The following is a 25,218-nucleotide window of genomic DNA, read 5'->3' on the forward strand; positions in this document are numbered from 1 at the left end:
GAACCTGGGAGGTGGAGGTTGCAGTAAGCTGAGATTGTGCCACTGCACTCCAGCCTGGCCAACAGAGTGAGACTTGCCTCAAAAAAAAAAAAGAACTGCCTGAGACTGGGTAATTTATAAAGTTAAGAGGTTTCATTGACTCACAGTCCAGCACAGCTGGGGAGGCCTCAGGAAACTTACATCATGGTGGAAGGTGAAGGAGAAGCACGGCACCTTCTTCACAAAGTGGCAGGGAGAAGAGTGGCACAGCCAAGGGAGAAGAGCCCCTTGTAAAACCATCAGGTCTTTTGAGACTCACTATCATGAGAACAGCATGGGGGAAACTGCCCCCATGATTTAATTACTTCCACCTGTTCTCTCCCTTCACATGTGGGGATTATGAGGATTACAATTCAAGATGAGATTTTGGGTGGGGACACAAAGCCTAACCATTATCAGGTGATTTTCAGTATACAAATGACAGTAGATAAAGTCATAGACATATATGTGATCTCCCAGAGAAAATGTGTAAAGACAGAAGAAAACAAGACAGAATGAGATACTAGAGAAAACTACCTGTTAATCAAAGGGTGAAGGAGAAGCCAGAGGAAACAGCCAGTGGAGGGACATGAGAGACAATAAGGGACAGTCTTAAGGGCTGGAAGTAAATGGTATCTTTCTAATCTAAAGCAATCCCTTGCATATAATCTACTCTTTATAAATGTCTTGAAATTCAATAACCTCATAATCCCAAATAAAGAACGCAGCAAATATGCACACTTATGGCATATCCAAAAGACTTACAAAGTTGAGCAAAACTCAAATTAGATCTGTGATTCTCCTAGAACACCAAGAGTCTGTAGAAGGCACATGGTCATTAAGTATGAGCAACAGCCTAGGTACTGTAAGGAATCATTCCTTACATTTATGTCCAGCTAAGGAGGCTTTTCAAAGCTTTATCCACATCCTTTCATAGCAATGTAACATGTTATCTGTTTTGCATTTTGTTGAAGATCATGTGAAATACTGACTCTTCTAAGTTTTGCAACTGACAAATATAAAATTGTGTAGTCTCTTTCTAAAAGAGGATTTAGGAATCATGTATATGAAAACTGCTTACTTCTCACTTGAAGTGGTTACTAGAGCATCTGGTGAATTCTGAGTTGTACTGCTGTAATAACCCTTCTGGGTATCTAAACAGTTTTTGTCATGCATCCCTTATCATACTTTACATTTCTATACCCTAAACACAAACATTTAGTAGGAAATGAGTTTCCTCAAACTACAAAAAAGCTGGCCCCCATTTCCAGCTCAAGACAAATATTTTCTCAGGAAATACATAATGATTTCCAGGCCAAAACTCAAAAGTGTTTTCTAAACTTTAATGTGGATACAAATCATCTGGGGATCTTGTTAAAAAGAAGACTCTGATCCAGTAGGTCAAAAGCCACACCTACACTCCGCACTTCCAACAAGCTCCCTCCTGCGTGACACGATGCTCTGGTCCGCACCGGCTACTCAAATGTGGTCCTTGAACAAGAAAAGTGTTGGCAGCATGTGGGAGCTGGGTAGAACTACACTTCCCTCAGTGCGACAAACAGACCATGATACTATCATCTGCTCAAACAGGTGACTCAAGAAATTTACCTTAAATTCTTTTCTTCAAAATCCACTTAAAAACTCATTCAATCACACTTTCTTTTTTGTTGTTATTAAGAAAAGACCTTCTTTTCTCTCCATTCCTTTCGATTATTCTAAACTGTGAGTCCAACCCTTAAGCCCCTCCACAGTAATAGCCCCAGCTGTTTCTTTCAGGCCTCTCACCTGTGATCCCCATAGAGGTCCACAGCATGCCAGTTCCATGAAACTGGTTATTTTCTACATATAAATCACGCTCTCTCACCATAGTCCCTCTCTTGTTTTGCTTTGGTTTGTTGTAGTTGATGATTGCTGTATCAGGCCAGTTTCTCTTATCTATCACGTCATCTTTCTATAGCCACCCTGCTTAATCTTTCAATGAGAAGCCTTCTTGCCATTCTTGGAACCAGCCATTCACCCCCTCCATAGCAATTTTTCTTTCATTGTAATATTAAGATATAATAATATGTATTTCATATAACATTCTGCTGTATAAAAGATCCTTGTATCATATATATATATATATACACGCATAGATGGGTCCTGGTCTTATTCCTGCTACTGAATTGCAAGCTGCTTGAGGTTAGGAAACTTTATTATTTATTTTGATACTTCTTGCATTGCTTAACATAGTTCGTTATTCATATTATGCTAACTAAAAATCTACTAAAATGAAGTAAAGCACTACTCATTATTGATGATAAACAATCTAAATGCTCTCAAATCACAAATCTAAACTATGTTTCTTATTTCTTCAAATATGATTGGTTTATTTTCTACTTTTGCCATCACAGATTAAAACTTGGACACAGTGGTTTTATATGCATTTTTCCCAACTAGAAAATTGTTTGCATCTCAAAAATATTTAATCGTGCTAAATGTATTTTATCAGAACTTAAATTATCAACCAGCTAATTTGGCATTTTCATATCAAACAAGCTAAATATTCATTTATCATTTGAGAAAAGTTAATTGTGTAATGAAATCTTCATGAAACCATTATAAAACTGCACATAAACAGAAAAACAGCCTACAAAGCAGCACAGAAATCATTAACTCTGTTATGGTGAAATAAAGCATGGTGACAAAGGTTAACTCCTGGAAACTAAAGGCTCTTCAGAATACCTGAAAAACTCCAAGGTAGGAGGAGACTGCTATGTTTATTTTAAATCGTGAAGTTCACATTATTCCAATGTCAGTCAACTAGATGATCTCTCAAGTACAAACCCAAAAAACAATCTAATAGAATGTATTAAGACCAGACATAAATTAAATAGTGAGTCAATGCAAAATATCCTGTACTAAATTCTGAAGATAAACAGACAACTTAATTTTGAGTAAGTTAAAAATGAGCCCAGGTCAATCAATGGCTAACCAGTGAAGAGAATGTGAGATCAGCATTTAAAAGTGATACGGAGTTGTTATCACCACCAATGACTGCTAAACAAAACTGAATGGTCAAAACCACATGCCCAGACTGAGGCAGGAGGATCCCTTGAGCCCAGGAGTTTGAGCTTTCAGTGAGCTGTGGTTGCTCCACTGCACTCCAGCCTGGTTGACAGAGTGAAACCCTGTCTCTTAAAAAAACAAGAAAAGCCTGGGCGCAGTGGCTCATGCCTGTAATCCCAGCACTTTGGGAGGCAAGGTGGGCGGATCATGAGGTTAGGAGTTTGAGACCAACCTGACCAACATGGTGAAACCCTGTCTCTACTAAAAATACAAAAATTAGCCAGGCGTGGTGGCGCGTGCCTGTAATCCGAGTTACCCAGGAGGCTGAGGCAGGAGAATCACTTGAACCCAGGAGGTGGAGGTTGCAGCGAGCCAAGATCACACCACTGCACTCCAGCCTGGGTGACAGAGTGAGACTCTGTCTCAAAAAAAAAAAAAAAAGAAGAAGAAGAAGAGAAACCCTGCATTGCCCCAAAAGTAAGAATTAAAGGAAACAATATGACTTCACTGGGGTTCTATTTGAGAGCTAGTTGGACAACACTGAACATCCTACAGGAAGTCAAAAAAGTACCCCCATATGCTAAAAAGCCCTGCAATGATATTCACGTATGACTGGTTAGTTAGCTTTCCTATCCTTCAAAGTCATGTCTTTACAGGGTGAAACCCCATCTCTACTAAAACTACAAAAAAAAATTAGCCGGGTGTGGTGGCGGGCACCTGTAGTCCCAGCTACTCGGGAGGCTGAGGCAGGAGAATGACGTGAACCCAGGAGGTGGAGCTTGCAGTGAGCTGAGATCGCACCACTGCACTCCATCCTGGGTGACAGAGCGAGACTCCATCTCAAAAAAAAAAAAGTCATGTCTTTGGCAATGGGTGGGGAAGAGACAAGGGTTTCTGGCAGACAGAATAATGGCTCCCTCAAAAATGTCCGTGTCCTAATCCCCTGGACTTATGAATGTTACCTTACATGGCAAAAGCGACCTTGTGATTATGATTCTGACTTTGAGATGGGAAGATAATCCTGGATCAGGAAGGGTCCAGGAAATCACAAGAGTCCTCAACATGGAAGAGGGAACCACAAGAGGAGGTCAGAGTGATGAGGTATGAGAAGGACTTAACAATCTACTGTTGCTGGCTTTGATAACAGAGGAAGCGGCCATGAGCCAAGGAATGCAGGCAGCCTCCAACACCTAGAAGAGGCATGGAAACAGATTCTCCTTTACAGCCTCCAGACAGAAATGCAGCTCTGTTTCAATTTTAGCCTAGTGAGACCCACAGTGGACTTCTAAACTAGAGAATTTTAAAATGACCAATTTGCGCTTTCAGCCACTAATTTTTGGTAATTTGTTATGGCAACAATAGGAAACTAATACACGGGTGAACTGCTATAAAAATTCTCTAAAACGCACACAGATAAATCCTTAAAAGTGTAGTGTGATGCTCTATAAAATGCGCATCAAATACATTCATATTTAATTTGCATTACTAAGAAATATACCTGCTCCTCTAAAAAACTAACATTACACTTAAAATTACATTTTATAAAAAGATTGAATGTAAATACAATTAACTTTGATCAAAAAGTTAGGTTAGAAAACAAAATGGAACGAGCTATTTCCAACCAAACAAGAAGGTGATAAAAATTAAGTAGGAAAATTTGATAGTCCTCACAGGTAACATTTAAAAAGGAACCACCATAGTATCCATCTTAATAGCTCAGCCAGAGGCAAATCAGTATTTCTTTTAAAGTTCATATTTACCTGATGATCCTCTGGGCAGCATACTGATGGAGAGAACGAAACTGTGCTGACATATTTGCTAAAGCTGCCAAACAATTTGTGTGAAGGTACTTGTCCTGTGAGGAAACAGCGGGTGTAAAACATACAATCAAGTCTTCTCTATATTTTAACCAAGGTTAACTATTAATAGAAGCAAATGTAAACTCAGTTGTCACTGATTTTAGAAAGTTCAGATCCACTATCTCTTTTTTCTAATTAATAAATCCATAAAGCACTGAAAATTCAAAGTTTTTTCCACAACACAAAAAATGATGATGTTCCTGACAGTCTTCATTATTCCCTCCATGGTGAATATTGAAATATTTTGCTACAGAAATATAACGTTTAATTACAGCATGCTACTTAAGGCCCTAATGGTTACACATAGTAGAGTATGTAAACTATAATTATCTTTCTAAAATCCAAAAACTTCTGCTTTCTAAAACATAGCTGGCTCCTAGGGTTTCAGATAAAAAACATGAATGTGTATCTGCAATAGCCCCACGGAGGAAAATAACTGAAAATGGGCTGGGAGTAGGGGCTCACGCCTGTAATCCCAACACTTTGGGAGGCCAAAGTGGGAGGATCACTTCAGGACAGGAGTTCAAAACCAATTCAAGACCAGCCTGCGCAACATAGCGAGACTGGCTATTTAACAAAAAAAAAAAATTAGTCAGGTGTGGTGGCACATGCCTGTGGTCCTAGCTGCTCAGGAGACTGAGGCAAGAGGATCACTTAAGCCCAGGGGTTGGAGGTTACAGTGAGCTATGATCGTGCCACTGCACTCCTGTGCAGCCTAGGCTGAAGTGCAGTGGCACAATCATAGCTCAAAAAAAAAAATGCCATTTCTCTTAGCTATGAATTCTGTACACTGCTTCTCTTTAATAATATATTTCTATTAACCAGAACTGAAATTTGCTCCCAGGTACTGTGAAGAGAATCCAGCAGAAATTTTTCTTTTACTCTTTAAAATATTCTCTCTTCCACCTTTCTTTTTCATTTTAATTCATATTTTCTTGTGCTCATATCCTCTTGTACTTTGTTATCTGCTGCTATTAAAAAAGGCAAATCAGTGTTACTGGCCAAATAAAGACATACAATAGCTTTTATCTAAATGTTTTGCATTGCTTGTTTTCTATTTCATGTAAAATATCTCCAATCATACAAGCCATTAAATATTAAGACCTTATGTTACATTAGGATCATGTAATACAGTGACTATACAGTGACCGGTATTTTCTACCATATGTCACGAGAATTTTAGCATCCTAAAAATTGGGATTGCTTTAAACTATCGTCTTAATTGTACTGTATGCAAAAAAGATAGAACAGCAGCTGGAATACTTACTCGTGTCCTAGTCATGTTGTATTGAATGGTTCTTATTACCACCAGGATCAGGAGACTCCCCAAGGAGATTTCAGTTAAAACTCGTTCTGAATACCAAGTAATATTTTTTAGTATCTGTAATGGGGAAGAAAAGTTTAAGTAAAAAATGATTGCTTTACAGACAAAAGAATTACTCCATGTCCACAATTTTTGATAAACGATGACTTTGCTCTGAAGGTGAGTTAAGCAGCACAGACAGAGGCCACGCAAATGAGTCCAGATCTTCAAGGAGAGATGCTCCAGTGCTCTGCCATGGCTGTGGAGAGTAGGCAGCTCTGGCGCACACCTCCGGGCCTAAGTAAGCAAGCACTGTTTTCTAAGTTAAGACATTTCCATTGTAGATTTGTAACCTAGGGATCATAGACACATACACACACACACACACAGAGACACACACAGAGAGAGAGAGAGAGAGAGAGAGAGAGAGAGATAGGCAGGCAGGCAGGCAGACAGGTGCGAATACTGGGCAGCATAGCAGCCAAATCTGGGCTGCCCCAAAGAAAGAGGTAAAATGGGGGAAAAAACAAACAAACAAAAAACAAACCAACAGGCTCAGCCGAGCACTAGAACTCCCTAATGTTCTCTTTCGTTAAGGTTACTCCTGCATCCTTTCTCCGTGACTCAAGGAGAGTCACTGTGCCACATTATTCTCTACCTATGCATGAAAAAGGGAGAGACTGCTGGGCTGATTCTTGCCCTCTCTCTTAAGAAGAAGACAGAATATTACATCCACAGAGTACAGCAGACTCCCCACCACTCACAAATGCAGAGGGGGGAACCCACCACCTTGCAAAACAAGTTAGTTAGACTTGTGTTTATAACTACAGATGAATAACAAAACCACCAAGTGAAGACATTCAACCTAAGAAAGTGATAATGCTGAACCAAATCAAGACTCTCTTCTAATTACCAGTGCACATGAAATACAGAGGACAGAACACGTTAAATACCGTGATGATACATAATCAGCTAAAGACAAATTCGGGGAATCCTACTAAACAGATAACCCAGTTTCTTCAACAAATAAGGGGTAAAATAAGCTGGGATAGGGAGAGAGTGCTACAGATTTGTGAGTCTTAAGAACTAAATGCAGTAGACGTTGGAATCTGATTCAAACAAATCAACTCTAGAAGATATTTTAAAGATAACTGGAAATAATAAATTGTTAGGAAGAATTTAAACATTATTGTTGATTTTATTGAATGTACTAATGGTATGATATATTTTTTAAAGTCCATACTTACTGAAAGAACACACTAAAATGTTTACACATGAAATTATACGGAAGATTTGTTTTAAAAAATAGAAATCAAAATGTAAAAGGTGCTGAGGGTAAAGTGGGTAGATGAAATAAGAACAGCACAGTGTTAATAACGACTACATGAAGATCCATGCTACTATTTTCTCCAATTATGTTTAAGTTTCATAGTGTTCATAATAAAAACTTTATAAAGTAAATAAATAAATAATAAACTGTGAAACTGAACAGGGAGAGCAAACAGACCTCTAATTAAAGAGAGAGGATTTAGGAAGCTGGAATTTTTTTTAAAAATTCTGATTAGTATATCTAGTGAGATTTGACAGAATATTGCATCCACAAAATAAGAAGAGACTGCTATGAAAAGGGAAAATCACAGAACAAAAGCAAAGTTGCTTAAGATTATAAAAGTATCATGGCAGCTGGGCACAGTGGCTGATGTCTGTATTCCCAGCACTTTGGGAGTCCAAGGCCAGGAGTTCAAGACCAGCCTGGCCCAATGATGGCTCTCTAAGAATACAAAAAATTAGCCGGGTGTAATAGTGTACGCCTATATAGTCCCAGCTACTCTGGAGGCGGAGGCATGAGAATCGCTTGAAGCCAGGAGGCGAAGGTTGTAGTGAACCGAGATGTTGCCACTGCACTCCAGCCTGGGCGTAGCAGAGTGAGCACTATGGAAAATTAAATTTGTGATGTGAAGGACCAAACTGAGAAGTTCTCCACAGAAACTATAAGAGAAAAGTGCAGACGTCATAGCCACTTAAAAATTCCAGAAGAAATAAACTAGAAGAAAAACAGAACAATTAGTAATATGAGAAAATTTCTTTGAGAGGAAAAGAAAAACATTCAACATTCCAAGAAAAAAATCATGAAAAACAATCAAAACATTCTCGCAAGATTAATGAATTTGCAGTATATGAGAAAGTTCCATTGGCTTCCAGACAGAAGAACATGTTACCACCAACGGAAAGAGAAGCAGACTAATGTTAGAGTTCCCATCTTGAACACCACACATCTGAAGGACAGCAGAACAATGTCTCAAGATTTTTGAGGGAAGACATTATGATTCTAGAATTCTGCATCTTGAGAAACTACCACATAAGCATGATGCAAAGTAAACTCAGCATGAACCACCCATGTACCATTTCCGGGAGAAAAAAAAAAACAAAACACCACAACACATGTAAGCATTTAGCTGCCCCTCCTCAACACAGTAACAGCAGGACAAATCCAGGAGAATTCAAGAGAAGGAGAATATGGAATACAAACAACAACAAACACAACAGTCATCCATGAAATCAGGAAAACAGAATTAAATCTAAATAATATGGTTGTACCTTAGTTTTTCTAAAAGAGGATTAAAATAGATCATTCTCTAGCAAGTCTAACAACAACAAAAAAATTCCAAACAATATTAGGAATGAGAAAGGAGTATAGAAAGAGACTAAAAGAATAAAAACACAAAGGAATACCACACTCAATTTCATGTCAATATGTTTGAAAGTACAAGTATATACAGGTGCCTTCCATACACATATTTTCACTCGTTTAACTCTCTGGCCCCACATCACCCAGCATCCCCCATTACAAATAAGCCCACCCTGACCGCATTCTCCACTCAGAGGCTGGCATATAACAAATACTCACTACATGGTGGTTAAATATTATTTAGAATTGAAAAGTAAAAAATATAAAAGTTTGGCTGGGCATGGAGGCTCACGCCTGTAATCCCAGCACTTTGGGAGGCCAAGGTGGAGGGATCACCTGAGGTCAGGAGTTTGAGACCAGCCTGGCCAACATGGTGAAACCCCGTCTCTACTAAAAATTAGCCAGGCGAGGTGGCGTGCGCCTGTAATCCCAGCTACTTGGGAGGCTGAGGCAGGAGAATCGCTTGAACTAGGGAGGCAGAGGTTGCAGTGACTGCACTCCAGCCTGGACGACAGAGAAGACTCTCTCAAAAATAAATTCCATAAGTTATATATGATAGAGTATTATACAGTAACATTATATAATATCAACTCTTTTAAAAAAATTAAATATGTTTGGGAAAGTACAAAAAATAATTGACATCTATATGCCCACAATTCACATTACCAACTGTTAATATTTTTTAATATATATATCTCACTTTATTCCCCCATGGAGGAACAAACACTATCTTGAGTTTAGTGTGTATACTCTAGACCATTTCAATTACTTTATCTGCATATATACATATATGTACCTACATATATATGTAAAAAACCAAAAACCAGCATTCCTTTGTGTGTTTTCTAGTACACATAAATAGTACCATACATAATGTATTAGAATGAATGGTTTCCCCCCAAATCTATGTCATTCAAAACTTGTGAATGTGACCTTACATGGATAGAGGGTCTTTGAAAATATAATCAAGATGAGACTGCATTAGATTAATGTGGACTCTAGGTCAGTACGACTGCTGGTGACTGTAAGATGAGGAAGACAGACACAGAGACAGACACCTCCTGAGAGAAGGATGTGATGACAGTAGCAGAGACTGGAGTGATGTAGATAGATGGCAAGCCAAGGGACACCAAGTATTGCCTGCGACCACCAGAAGCTAGGATGACACAAGAAAGGGTCTTCCCCTAGAGCCTTCAGAGAGAGCATGGCCCCGCTGACACCTTGACTTTGGACTTTCAGGCTACAGAAGACAATAAATTTCTATTGTTAGGAGTCACCTAGCTGTGGTACTCAGACAACTCTAGAAGACACTAAGTATCTTTCATTTATATCAGCAGTACTCAGTAACTGGTGGTCAGTTACAGTAGCTCTAAGAAACTAACACACATCTGGTTTGCTCGCATCTTACTTTGTTCACTCAGTATGTTTCTGTAACCCTCCTATATTGATACATATAAGAAGAATATTCACCAGGTATGCCTGTCTGATAGTACTAGTTCTTTTTTTAAAATGGAATACTCAATACTAGTTAGTAAATAGCTTTTGTTGTAAGCCACTCCCCCAGGTAATATACAGCAGAGAACAAAGAACTGTGGTCCACATCCATTCTTACTGGCTGGTGTTGGTGCCATCCATACTACTTAAGTCATTTGAATGGCACCTCTATATCCAAGTCTACTTCATTCCTTGTAACCACTCTAGAGTACTATATTAGCAGGCTACATTTTAAAAAAATCCATTCCTCTATTAATGGAAATTTAGGCTATTTACAGTTGTTTTCCTATTTAAAACAATGTTACAATTCAGATCACTATCCTAAATCTCACTATATGAAAGTCAGAAAAAAAGAAAGAATTCCTTACTCTCCATATTTTTACTATCCAGACTTTTACCTCAGTTCAGGAATCACACAGATTTTGAAAACAAAAATACCTGCACATGACTTGATAAGTACATCTGCGAGAATTTACTAGGAAGCAGAATTGCCAAATCATTGAATATCTTCTTTTTTTTTTTTTGAGTTGGAGCCTCACTCTTATCATCCAGGCTGGAGTGCAATGGCACGATCTCGGCTCACTGCAACCTCCACCTCCTGGGTTCAAGTAATTCTCCTGCCTCGGCCTCCTGAGTAGCTGGGATTACAGGCACCCACCAACACACTCGGCTAATTTTTGTATTTTTAGTAGAGATGGGGTTTCCCCATGTTCACCAGGCTAGTCTCAAACTCCTGACCTCACGTGATCTGCCCACCTCAGCCTCCCAAAGTGTTGGGATTACAGGCGTGAGCCACCACGCCTGGCTTGAATATCTTCTTTTAAAAATAAATGTATAGGCTGGGCGTGGTAGCTCATGCCTGTAATCCCAGCACTTTGGGAGGCTGAGGTGGGTGGATCACGAGGTCAGGAGTTCAAGACCAGCCTGGCCAAGATGGTGAAACCATGCCTCTACTAAAAATAAAAAAAACTAACCAGGCTTGGTGGCAGGCACTTGTAATCCCAGCTACTCCAGAGGCGGAGGCAGAGAATTGCTTGAACCTGGGAGGTGGAGGTTGCACCGAGCCAAGATCGTGCCACTGCACCCCAGCGTGGGCAACAGAGTGAGATTCTGTCTCAAAAAAGAAAAAAAAAGTATTTACTATTAACTGTGTTAATACACTAAAAAGCACAGAGCAGCAGTGTCCAACATAGTGGCACTAGCCACAAGTGGATATTTAAATTAAAATTTAATAAAAGTAAAATAGATTCCTCAGCCATACTAGCTACATTTCAGGTGTGAGCATACTTACAGTGCAGTCATAGAAGACTTCTATGAGGATAGAAAGTTTGATTGATTAGCCTGGTATAGAGACCACCACTGTATCCATCACCTAGATTTATCAAATGTTAGTATTCTTGCTTCTAAAGTACCTGAAGCCTCCTCATTGTTCTACACTGATAACCTGCCTCCCCAGAGGCAGCCACTATCCTGAAATTGGATGGGCGTTTTTTTTTTTTTTTTGAGTTTTATTATCAATACACTTAGCTCTACGCATTCATTCTAGCTGCTTTACAATATTTCATTTACGTAATCTGCTCTCCCATTAATGGAGCTGTATTCAATTTCTGAATACAACTAACAATACTACAGTGAAAATTCTTTCAAATATGTTCTCATGAGAACATATTTGAAGAAGTTCTCCCTAAAACGTAAACCCTGAAATGGAACTTCTGAGAGGTGGAGTATTTATTTCTGTATACAATTTGAGGAATTTGAGAGGACAAATTCCTCTCTAAAGTGGTTCTACCAATTTATCCTCCCACTACCAGCATATGAGAGTCCTTTTTCTCTATATCCTCACCAATTCTTTTTTCTTTCATCAACTCCATAGTAATAAAAACATCACCAACTCTTGATATATCGGATTTTGTCATTTTTGCTACTCTGATAGGCACAGAATATTTCAGTTGCTTTAATTGGCATGATCCTGATGAAGCATCGGGTTGAACGATGATTACTGTTCCGGGTCTCTATTCTGTTTTTCTATTACTTTGCCCATTTTTCTATCGAATACTTTGTGTTACGTATAAGCACATCTACATCTGACAAGAAGAGGGCTAGGAAAGAGAAAGAAATATCAAAAGGAATAAATGTGTCACATCTCTAGGCATGGTAATAGGTAGAAATTGTGAAATCACAATTTTAAAGTTTTGCCTTAGAAGAGTAGTACATTGAACAAATAGACTAGAGCCCAAACTTAATATCCTCAAAGTCTACCATACCTCTATAATCTGGAGAACAGAATAAAAGCACATGACTTACCTGGCAAGTTAAAACTAGGAGCTATACTACAAAAATGACTGTGTCTTAAAATTCATTTCACCGTTACCACAGGTATGAGAGGTGGTTCATGCTCATTAAATGCTTACCAAATTAGTAATACCAAATATACTAGTCTCAAGCCTATGTGGGAGTGGACAAAGTATATACAGTCCTTTAAACAATCTCACTAAACAATATATGTGCTATAAATCGCAGGCTGTCCCATGGTAACATGTGGTAAAAAAAATGCTTCTATGAGCCCAAGCCCACAGTCATAGGTGTACTGGCGTCCATGATGGATGATAAAGGAGAAAACCCGAGAGCAGGCTCAAGAAGTACATGCGTGACTGAATCCTGCCTTACCTGGCAGCAGCCCCTTGGAAAAACTGACAAAATCCTGAAAATTCTGATGAAAATCCCCAAATCTAGAGAGAGAAACAAGTTTGGCAGGTTTATTTATTTGTTTCTTCTTCTGACTAAATAGTGGAAGGAGGTGTGGGAGAGAAAATGAGAACCTTCAGACATTTTCAAATATGAGAAGGTGAATAAAATATGCCACAGAAATATTCTGTGAAGAAGGCCAGGCACAGTGGCTCACGCCTGTAATCCCAGCACTTTGGGAGGCTGAGGCCGGTGGATCACCTGAGGTCGCGAGTTCGAGACTAGCCTGACCAACATGGAGAAACCCTGTCTCTACTTAAAATACAAAATTAGCCGGGTGTGGTGGCGGGCGCCTGTAATCCCAGCTACTCGGGAGGCTGAGGCAGGAGAATCGCTTGAACCTGGGAGGCAGAGGTTGTGGTGAGCCGAGATTGCACCATTGCACTCCAGCCTGGGCAACAGGAGCAAAACTCCATCTCAAAAAAAAAAAAAAAAAGAAATATTCTGTGAAGAAAATACTGAAAACAAAAGCCAGATATATAGAAGAAGATGAATAAAAATAACAAACTCAGGGATACAGAAACTAAACTATGGTAAAAGGGCTGATGGTAGACAACACATCCAATAAAACCAGTATTAGGCAAATTTTGGCAATTTGAGTTACAAAACAGAATGGAAATGTTATAAGTTTTGAATAATCTAAAAAAAATAATTAGCCAGGTGTGGTGGTACTTGCTTGTAATCCCAGCTACTTGGGAGGCTGAGGCACGAGAATTGCGTAAAACAGAGTGAGACTCTGTCTCAAAAAAACTTTTACAAAATTAAATAATTAAACTAACAAAAAATTGGAAGAAAGAGATGAAAAGAAGTGTGGAATTAATAATGTTCTCATGTTTCTCACTAAGAAATACACTGGTTCTCTCTACAGCTGCAACATGGATTTAAAATAACTAAACAATGATTCTAACATCCTAGCTTTCCAAAATCTCTTTTCTTCACCATATAATAATATTAAAAAATATATTGCATAATGAAGGTCTGGTATGGTGGCTCACACCTGTAATCACAGAACTTTGGGAGGCTGAGATAGGCAAATCATTTGAGACCAGGAGTTTGAGACCAGCCTGGGCAACATGGCGAAACCCATCTCCACAGAACAAAAATTAGCTGGGCATGGTGGCATGCACCTGCAGTCCCAGCTACTCAGGAAGCTGAGGTAGGAGGATCACCTGAGCCCAGGAAGTCAAGGCTACAGTGAGCAGCGATTGTGCCACTGCACTCCAGCATGGGTGGCAAGAGTGAGACCCTGTCTCAACTTAAATAAAAAGAAGAAAATTTTCTGAAAATGATGTTCACCTAATGTTAATAGTTCTAACTTCTAGTTAATGAATGAGTATGATCATTTACACTAAAACAGTAGAATAATTTGTCTTACATCAAGGTATTCACATCTTAGGTGGTAGTGATAAAGTTTGACTTTAATGTATTTTCAAATTCTTAAAAATAATTACTGTTAAATACATTTTTTTCTGCCTAGCATTACTCTCCTGTGCTGCCTATTGTCCAAAGTCTGAAAACCATTTTCACATATTTTGCTTACAGTGGAAAAGCAGAAGGATGTAAAATCAAAGGTCTAAGCTTCTACCTTGAGAAACGTTGGGGGAAAAAAAAGGCAAATTGAGGCTCAAGTAAGCAGGAGAAAAGAAATAATAAAGAGCACAAATAATTAAAATAGAAAACAAAAAATGGAGGAAAAACAATCAATAGAATCAAAAGCTAGTTCTTTAAAGTTTTAACTTTTTTAAAAAGTTAGATAAAGAAGAGAATAGACACATTATCAGCATGAAGAATGAAGGGTAATCTCTCTATGGCTAGTACAGACATTAAAAGGTAACTTTTTTTAAAAAAAAAGAAGAGGTAATAAGAGTATATTATGAACAATTTTATTGTAATAGATTCTTTACCTTAAAAGAAATGTACAAATTCCTCAGAAAACACAAAGTTCAAAACTCAACCATACTGTATATGAAAATACATTTAAAAACATATCATGTCCAAGTGCACTTTACCCCAGGATGCAAAGTTGATTTAATATTCAATAAATAATCACTATAATTCTCAATAACCAGTATAATTCACATTAACAAACTAGAATATAAAAAAGCAAAAGATCCAGAATAAAAAATTCTTACATCTCAATAATAAGATAAGCCAAGTTTTTAAAAGGGGGTATGGCTATTCAAGAGCAAGATGAGGGATATAATTCTGTGGTGACAGAAATATTCTATACCTTAAAAAGTATCAATGTCAGGCTGTGCATGGTGGCTCACACCTGTAATCTCGGCACTTTGGGAGGCCAAGGCGGCTGGATCACTCGAGGTCAGGAGTTCAAGACCAGCCTGGCCAACATGGTGAAACATCCCTATCTCTAATAAAAAATACAAAAATTAGCCAGGCATGGTGGCGTGTGCCTGTAGTCCCAGCTACTCGGGAGGCTGAGGCATGAGAATCACTTGAACCCACGAGGCGGAGGTTGCAGTGAGCTGGATCCTGCCACTGCACTCTGGCCTGGGAGACAAAGCGAGACTGTGTCTCAAACAAACAAACAAACAAACAAACAAACAAACAAAAGTATCAAATATCTTGACTGTGATATTGAACTACAGTTTTACAACTATAGTTGCCATTGGGGAAAACTGTATTAAGGGTATATGAGGTCTCTCTTATTTTTCTTAAAACAGCATGTGAATCTACAATTATTTCAAAATAAAAAAGATAATTTAAAAAATGGCAAAAAGATATATATGCACACAAAAAGCACATTAAAAATAAATTCTCTGTATCATTGGGTATTAAGAAATGCAAATTCAAATCAAAATGAGATAACAATATATATATCATAGGCAATTAGGTTCACACTAATGATTCCATGTAGAGAAACTTGGTAAAACATTTGAATTTACTCTTTTCTACTATTACATATGGAAAGGGAAGGGACCAAAATAAATTGAGATCAACAAGAAAGTCAGATTCTAGAGAAAAAGAACAAGTGTTTCAATATTTGAATTTGAAATGTCATCTAAAATATCCTGAAATCCAATGGAACTGAACTCAGTGTGAACTGAACTTTCCCTATCTTACCAACCCTGTTTTGGCAGTCAGCGAAGTTTAATTTTAATGCAAAATTCTCTGCTAACTTGAAAGTGTTTTAATTATAGAATGAGGATACAGAAAAGTATAGAAAATAGCACAATAAAAAGTATAACCACATATGAATTATGCCAAAAACTAACATTTTGTCATGTTTGCCTCAAAGTTTTTTGTTACAGTTACTTTTTCTTGTTCTGATTATTTTGTTATTGCTGCTGCTGAAGCAAATAATTATCTGGGTGGTAATGACACAAATATAGAATGTAATTTTCATTAGTTTTCCTTTAAAATTTGTGTGTTTTATATGCATGTTATACTTCAATTTTAAGATGTTTTTAAAAATCATATTTGTTTTTAATTCCTTATTAAAAGAAAAGTCATGTTTAAAAAGTTGATTAAATCAGTGAAAATATTACTTCTCATAGTATTTTACTGAAAACAAGAACCAAGAAATTTCTACGTTCACATCAAAAGGTCAAGCTACAAAAGCAAAAATAAATTAATGGGGCTATATTAAACTAAAAAGCTTCTACACACCAAAGGAAATATCAACAAAATGAAAAAGCAGCCTCTGAATTGATATAAAATATTTTCAAACCATATATCTGATAAAGGGCTAGTATCTAAAATATATAAAGAACTCACACAACTCAATAACAGAAAAACAATCCCATTAAAAAATGGGCAAAGGACCTGAATAGACATTTCTCCAAAAGAGACATAAATATGGTCAACAAGTATATGAAAATGTGCTCAAAATCACATTTTGAGCTCAAAATTTCCCTGATAATTAATCAGGGAAATGCAAATCAAAACCATCACACCAGTGTGGATAGTCATTATGAAAAAGACAAGAGATAATAAGTACGGGAGGGGATGCAGGAAACAGAACCCTTGCACACTGTTGGTGGAAATGTAGATTGGAGCCACCAAGGTGAGAAACGGTATATAGATTCTTAAAGAAATTAAAAATAGAACTAGTGTATCATCTCACAATTCCTCTTCTGGGCATAAGGAAAATGAAATCACCACCTATAAAGATAGCTGCACTCCCACATTCACTGCAGCACTATTCAGAATAGCCAAGACAGACACAGCCAGAGAGTCCGTCGACAGACAAATGGATAAAGAAAATGTAATACATACAGTCATTTGCCACATAACAATGTTTTGGTCAATGCCAGACAGCATATACAAAGAAGGTCCCAGATGATTATTACAAAATGCCTATCACCTAGATGTTGTAGCCATTGTAGCACAACACATTATTCATGTGTTTGTGGTGACTTTATAAAGTAAAAAAGTTCCAGTAAGCTAAGGGTAATTGATTATTAAAGAAAAATATTTTTATAAATTTAGTGTAGCCTAAGTGTCTAGTGTTTATAAAGTCTACGATAGCATACAGTAATGTCTTGGTCCTTCACATTTACTCACCACTCACTCATTGATTCAGTCAGTGCCACTTCCAGTCCTGCAAGTTCCATTCATGGTACCCTATACAGGTGTGCCTTTTAAAATCTTTTATACTGTATTTTTATGGTAGCTTTTCTATGTTTAGATAAACAAATACTTACCATTGTGTTACAACTGCTTACAGTATACAGTAACAACGCTGTACTGGTTTGTGGCCAGCAGCAACAGGCTATACCTCACAGCCTAGGCGTGTAGTAGGCTACACTATCTTGGCTGTGTAAGCACACTCTACGATGTTCACAGAATGATAAAATCGCCTAAGGACACATTTCTCACAATGCTTCCCAATTGTTAAGTAGTGCATGGTTGTATAAACAAAGGAATATTATTCAGCCTTAAAAAAGAAGACCCTGACATTTGGCACAACATAGGTAAACCTAGAGGAGATTATTCTAAGTGAAATAAACCAGAGAAAGAAAAATACTTCATGATCTCACATATATGTGGATTATCTTTTTAAAAAGTCAAATACACAGATAGAGGATATTACAATGGGTACCAGGGGGTGGATGTAAGAAAATGAGGAGATATAGGTCAAAGTTGCAGGTATATGGCATGAAGTCTAGAGATCTAATGTATAATATGAGGACTATAGTTAATGATACTGTATTGTATTCAGGATTTTTGCCAAAGGAGAGTATCATTGCTCTTGCCACAAAAAATAAAGGAGGTAACTATGTGAGATGATGGATATGCTAATTTGCCTGACTATAGTAGCCATTTCTCTATGTACATGTATTAATATATCAAAACATCAAGTTGTATAACTTAAATATACACACAAAAAATAAATTTGTATGTTTTATACTCCTTCCACAATGGTCAAGATTCCTTAAATCTTAGTTGAAATTATGGTCATACTATGTAAGAGGCAAAAACATGACTTAAGGGAACATTAGAGAGGAGTAAATATAATATAAAAGCCCTACTGAAAATGAGGAGAAAACAAAGTGTCTGTACCCTTATAAAGAGTGAAAGCCCTGCCCCCTTCTCCTATAGAACCCCTAGCAAGGAGACTGGAAGAATCAAAAACAATCCACCCAAAAAATGGCCTGCAGGGACACAGTCCCAGAGAAAGAGACTATGTACAACAAGGTACAGTAAGTAAGACCTGCCCACACACAGGACTTCCAATCGACTTCTTAGTGCTTACTCCTACAGATGAACAGATCAACCAGGGCCACCAGATGCTCCAGGAAAGACAGGAGTCCAAAAAGAAAATTCGGTAAGTTTGAATATATTTTGAGCAAATTTTCAGTTCTGTTGAAGTATTGGGGGTAGAATCAGTGTATTAGTACACAAATAAAAAACAGGGCAATGATGTGCTACAGAAATGGTAAAACATGTTCGAGAAAGGAAATGCAATTATCCTACAGTACACAGCTGAACTAAAAATAACATCAAAAATAATAATGTAAAAGCTGAGTTAACCAAAAATGGTAATAAGATGGAAAAAGGAAAAAGTCTGTGTGCCGACAAGCGTGCTGGGAACCCAGAGGGAACACTTGTGGAATGCAGGAAGAACCAATGACTATCTTCCATCTTAGGGCGATAATAGTTAATGTCTGCAACTGAAAAATCAAGAAATCACAATATAAGTATGTTACTTCGAAACATGGACAGAACTGAAAGCATCTGCCTTACAGGAGTGGGAATCAGAAATAGGGTGAACATGGGTCTGTTATTTTTCATTAAAACCTTGTACTTCTATACAAGTTTTAAAACTACATATGTGTATTACTTTGATGCAAAAAATAAAATAAAAAAATGCCAAAGAGAAACATAAAACCAGTTTGGGAATAAAACTCTCCAACAGGACCAAAATTTAAAAAGTTAAATTATGTTATGTTCTTTAAAAATATATATATATAACAATGGATTTCTCAAACTTCTTCCATTTTGGTCCCTTTTTCTTCTCTAATTCTGTATGCATGAAGCAAACCTGTTTGACAATTTCTGCCACAATGAAAAAGTGGAAATGAAATGCTGAAGAAAAATGAACCCAGTAGCAGCAAAAGCATTTGTATCAATTACCAAAGAACCATTTTGAGAGAGTTTTTAATAGTGGTTAATAGTCATTCTGGAAAAAAAAAAAAAAAAAAAAAAAAAAGCACCGCTTCATAAATCTGAAGAAAGACATAACATTTCTAATGCAGGTTCTCACAGGAACATCTACCACAAAGAAATGTAAAGACTAGTAAATCTTACGTAGGGACATGTCTGTTCTGTTAACTCTAACTCTAATCCAAGTAATGGTAACTTACCACTTCATGAATGGATCTGTTGAAGCCATCATCTTCCGTAAGGATCAACAATATTATAAGGGCCATATACACATGGTGTGAATTCCTTTCTTCAACATGATACAGAATCTCAAGAATTGGTAAAACCTAGAGAATAAAAATTATAATTGACTATTTCAATACTTCATTATAAATCCAAATGTTTTAAATCTTTACACTTTCATTTTGTGCTCTTTGCTTTAATATCAGTTATATTTTTCATTAGAGAAAAAACCATATAAACCCACTTCTGACTGAATGTATTTTCCAAATGTATAGCTAAGATGCCAGTGGAGAAAATCACCACTAACTCTGTGAAGGTCTCTTAAGGTCTAACCAACATAAAGGTTGGATCTGCAAGGACCATTTAGGCTCATTGTTTGTTTTGAAGATTTTAAGAAGTCACATTGCCTTCTCCCAACTTAACCAAAAAGTGGGAGTAGCGGGGAGAGCACAGCTGCTCAGAAGTTAACTTTTTAATTTATGTGCTTAGCACCACCTTTTTAAAGCTAGTAAGTAAAAAATATATTTCAAGAAATATATTTTAAATAAATATGTAATTAAACAGACTCTTGGAACCCAAGGTGCATTTTCTCAACATGTGTATTAAGATCTGCTCTTCAGTATATCTATCAAACATTTCATTTCATAATGCTGTTTACAATTGTGCTTATTTCAAATCATTGACACCTTCAATTTGTTCCTTCTTCACTAAAGTAAGGAGGTTACTGAAATTATTTATTAAAGATGGGCAGACTATCTACATAGCATGTCTTGTTGGAAACAACCATGAACACTATCCACTGAATGCTAGAAAATAGGCAAAAAAAAAAAAATCTATCATCTAAATCAGACAACACATGTAATGAGCAAATTGTTTACACATACAAGTCCTTAAAGCACAGGCTGGTATGCAAAGCCCACCAAAACAAGTTGGTATGCCTGGGGCATACGTGTTTTGACAGGCACACCTATTGCAGGAAGCTTTTAAAATGTGGCACTGGTATGTTTTGTTCTTTTACAAGTTGTAGCTAAAACTTCCTCTAAATTATGAAGTTCAGTGCATGAGCACTATTAACTTCCAGGAATGAAGTATACCAGTTACCAAGCAGTCATTGCTCTGTCTCTTTCCCCAGGCATTCTTGTCTTTGGAGTTCCTTCTGACATTTTGTCAAACATAATACATTGTACTCACATTCCACATTACCTAGTAAGCATAGTTACATTTTTTAGTCATTTAACTCAACATTTGTTAATTCTGATTCTGGAGTTTTCAATATGCCACATAACATTTCCATTAACAACAGACCACATATATAACAGTCTGTGGTTGTACTGTCTCATAAGATTACAACATCATATTTTTACTGTACCCTTTCTATGTTTAGATACACAAACGCCATTGTGTTACAAGTGCCTGCAGTATTTAGTATGGTAACATGATGTACAGGTTTATGGCCTAGGAGACATAGGCTACACCATAAAGCTTAGGTGTGTAGTTAGGCTCTACGATCTAGGTTTGTGTAAGTACATGCTATGATATTTGCACAATGACAAAATCACCTAATAAAACATTTCTCAGAATGCCTCCCCACATTAAGCAACATGTGACTGTATATTTTATGCCTTTTTTTTTTTTTGGCTACGCCTGTAGAAAGCACATCTTACCTATAGTACATAATACCAATAGAGTACTGAAAATATTGACAAGACACACAAGCAAATGGTATATTCAAAGAAATAATAATGTAAGAGTAAGTAACGGGTCCAATGAGACTATGTCAGAATAGTACTTCATTCTTTTAAATATTTGTATTGAGATACAATTTACAGACCATACAATCCATTCAAAGTGCATAATTCAATGGTTTACCATATACTCAGAAATCTGTGTAACCATCACCACAGGCAACTTGAAAAATTTCATTATCTCAAAAACAAACCCCATACCCTTTAACTATCACCTCCCCCAGACCCCTATCTACCCTGCCCAAAGGAACCACTTTCTGTCTCTATAGATTTCCCTATTCTGGACTTCCGTATGAATAGAATCATACACTATGTAGATTTTTGTGACTTTCTTTCACTGAACATGTTACCAAAGTTCATCCATGCTGCAGTATGTATCAGGATCTCATTCCTTTTTATGTCAAATAATATCTCATTGCATAAACATACCACATTTCATTTATCCATTCTTCTGTTGACTAGCATTTGAACTGTTTCCACTTTTTTGCTATTATGAACAATGCTTCTATAAACATTCATTTACAAGTTTTCCTGCAGACATATACTCATTTCTCTTGGGTATATATCTAGCCTTGGAATTGCTGGATCATATGGTAACTGTTTCATTGTTTCAGGAACTACCAGACTGTTTCAAAGCCATTGCATCATATTACATTTCCACCAACAGTGTATGAGAGATTAGATTTCTCCACATCCTCACTTCTTATTATCTAACATTTTATTCTAGGCATCACAGTGGGAGTAAAGTGGTATTTCGCTGTGGTTTTGATTTACACTTGCCTGATGACTAATAATGTCAAGTTGTTTTTTTCATGGGTGTATTACTAGCTATTTGTATATCTTCCTTGCAGAAATGTTTACTCAGATCTTTCATCCATTTTTTAATTGGGTTGTCCTTCTACTATTGGGTTTAAAAAGTTCTTTACATACTATAGATACAGTTCCTTACCAGAAAAGTGATTTGCAAATATCTTCTCACATTTTGTGGGCTGTTTTTTCACTTTCTTGATGGTCCTTTGAAGCACAAACGTTTTTATTTTGATGCAGTTCAATTTACCTGTTTTTTCTTCCATTGCTCATGCTTTTGTTGTTATATCTAACAGTCATTTGCCAAATTCAAGGTCATGAAGATTTACCCCCATTTTCTTCTAAGAGGTTTATAGTTTTAGCTCTTTTTAGGTCTTTGACCCATTTTGAATTAACTTTGTATATGGGGTGAAGCAAAAGCCCAACTTTATTCCTTTGCAAGTGACTACACAGTGGCACCAGTACCATTTGTTGAAAAAACCTATTCTTTCCACATCGGTCTTGGCACCCTGGCTAAAAATCAGTTGATGATAGGTATATGGGTTTATTTCTAGACTCTCAATTCAACTCCATTGATGTATTATGTCTATCCTTGTGCCAGTACCACACTGTATTGATTAGTGTTGCTTTATAGTAAGTTTTGAAATTAGAAAGTATAAGTCCTCCAAATTTGTTCTTTTTCAGGATTGTTTCGGCTATTCTTGGTCCTTTGTAATTTTACATGAATTTTTTAATCATCTTGTCAATCTCTATAAAGAAGTCAACTAGGATTCTAATAGGTATTGTGCTCAATGTGTATGTCAGTCTGGGGAATACTGCCATCTTAACAATGTGAAGTACTGTGATCAGGGCTGGGTATGGTGGCTCATGCCTGTAATCCCAGCACTTTAGGAGGCCAGTGTGGGAGGATCGCTTGAGGCCAGAAGTTTAAGACCAGCCTGGGCAACATAGCAAGACCCTATCTCTATCTCTATTTTTTTTATGTTGCAATCAATGAATATGTGTTTCCCCATTTCTTTCAATAATATTTTGTAGTTTTCACAGTGTAAGTTTTGTACTTCTTTTGTTAAATTTCTGATGCTATTATGAACAGAACTATTTTCTTAACTTCATTTTGGGATTTCTCATATATAAAAATACTATTTTTTGCATATTGACTTTTTATACTGATCCAGTATCCTGCAACTTTGCTGAACTCATCTATTAATTCTAAGAGTTTTTTAGTGGATTCCTTAGGATTATCTATATATAAGATAATGTCATCTGCAAATACAGAAAATTTTACACCTTGCTTTCCAATCTAGATATGTTTAATTTCTTTCTCTTAATCAAATGCCCAGGCTAGAATCTCCAGTAAAATGTTGAATGAAATGGCAAAAGCAGACATCCTTGTTTTGTGGCTGATCTCGGGGAGAAAGAAAACAGTGTTTTACCATTAAGTATGATGTGAGCTGTGGGGTTTTCATAGAAGCCCTTTACTCATCTAAGGAAGTTCCCTTCTATTCCTAGTTTGTTAAATATTTTTATTTCATAAAAAAGTGATTACTTTGTCAAATGCTTTTTTCTGTATCTATTTAAATAATCATATGATTTTTGTTTTTTACTCTGTTGATATGACGTATCACAATAACTGACTTTCAGATGTCCAATCAAGCTTACATTTCTGGGATAAATCCCACTTGGATATGGTATATAATTACTTTTATAATAGCACTTTAATTCTGAAAGAACTATCTAAACTGAGATCTGAAAAACTACTAGGAGTTATCTGAGAAGAGGAAAAAGGAGAAAATTTCAAGGAGAAGTATTCTAGAGAGAAAACCAAGTCTAAACTTAGGAGATAGGTCAGATTGAGAGACATTAAATTAATTCATTATGATTAAATAAAGAATAAAAAGAACATAATGGCAAAGAGATGAGACCCAAAATGGAAGCTGTGGCAAAATTATAAAGTGTCTTGTTAGCCACATTAAGAGTAAGAGCTTTAACCTGAGGGCACTGTGGAGACATGAAAGGGCTTTAAACATAGGGAAGTGACATGATCAGATTTGACTCTAATATACTCACTCTGGAAACAGGATAAAAAATATTAAAGAATAGCAAGTCAGAAAGCAGGAAAACCAGTTAAAGATGTTGCAATAATTTTAGTAAGAGATGAAGGCAGCTTAGACCAAAGGAATCGCAATGAGGAAAAAGCACACTAATACATTCCAAAGATAATAAGGAGAGAAAATAAAAAACATTTGGTTGGATATGGGGGAATGAGACGGAGGAGTCAAAGCTTTTGCCAACTCTATGGATGGCTCCCTGTGACAGAGAATACAGGAGTAAAAGAAGGAAGAGCAGGGAAAATAATGAACCCAATTTTTACATGTTTGGTTTAAGGTGTCTATGAGACGGCCACTGGGAAATGTCTGGGGCAGCTGGATACATGGATATGAGATACAGGTAATCAGGACTGCAAATACAGAACTGAACATATATGGCACATATAAATGGGAACATATACACTGGCAACATATAAATGGCAACTGAATTTGCTTAGATGTTTTAGGGAGAAGTACAGGGAAAAAACAAAAAGGACAGAATCCTGCAGCAGGACACATTTAAGGACAAGGAAAAATAACACATAAAAGAGAGAGAAAAGCAGTAGGCATAGAG

At 36.9% G+C, this 25,218-nt stretch overlaps 1 protein-coding gene across 50 annotated transcripts in view; it reads right to left on the bottom strand.

Moving 5' to 3' along the window:
• Positions 1–25,218, bottom strand: part of DYM (dymeclin) — a 411,382-nt gene that overhangs the window by 203,028 nt on the left and 183,136 nt on the right. For all 50 annotated transcript variants that reach the window (XM_001151222.8, XM_009433974.5, XM_024350839.3 and 47 more), the window contains 3 exons: positions 19,984–20,109; positions 6,193–6,306; positions 4,827–4,921 (listed from right to left, as the gene is read on the bottom strand). In XM_001151222.8, the coding sequence (XP_001151222.1) occupies positions 4,827–4,921; positions 6,193–6,306; positions 19,984–20,109 (335 nt within the window). The remainder of the gene's footprint in view (positions 1–4,826; positions 4,922–6,192; positions 6,307–19,983; positions 20,110–25,218) is intronic.

Source organism: Pan troglodytes, chromosome 17, assembly GCF_028858775.2.
Source record: "Pan troglodytes isolate AG18354 chromosome 17, NHGRI_mPanTro3-v2.0_pri, whole genome shotgun sequence".
Classification (NCBI taxonomy): Eukaryota; Metazoa; Chordata; class Mammalia; order Primates; family Hominidae; genus Pan; species Pan troglodytes.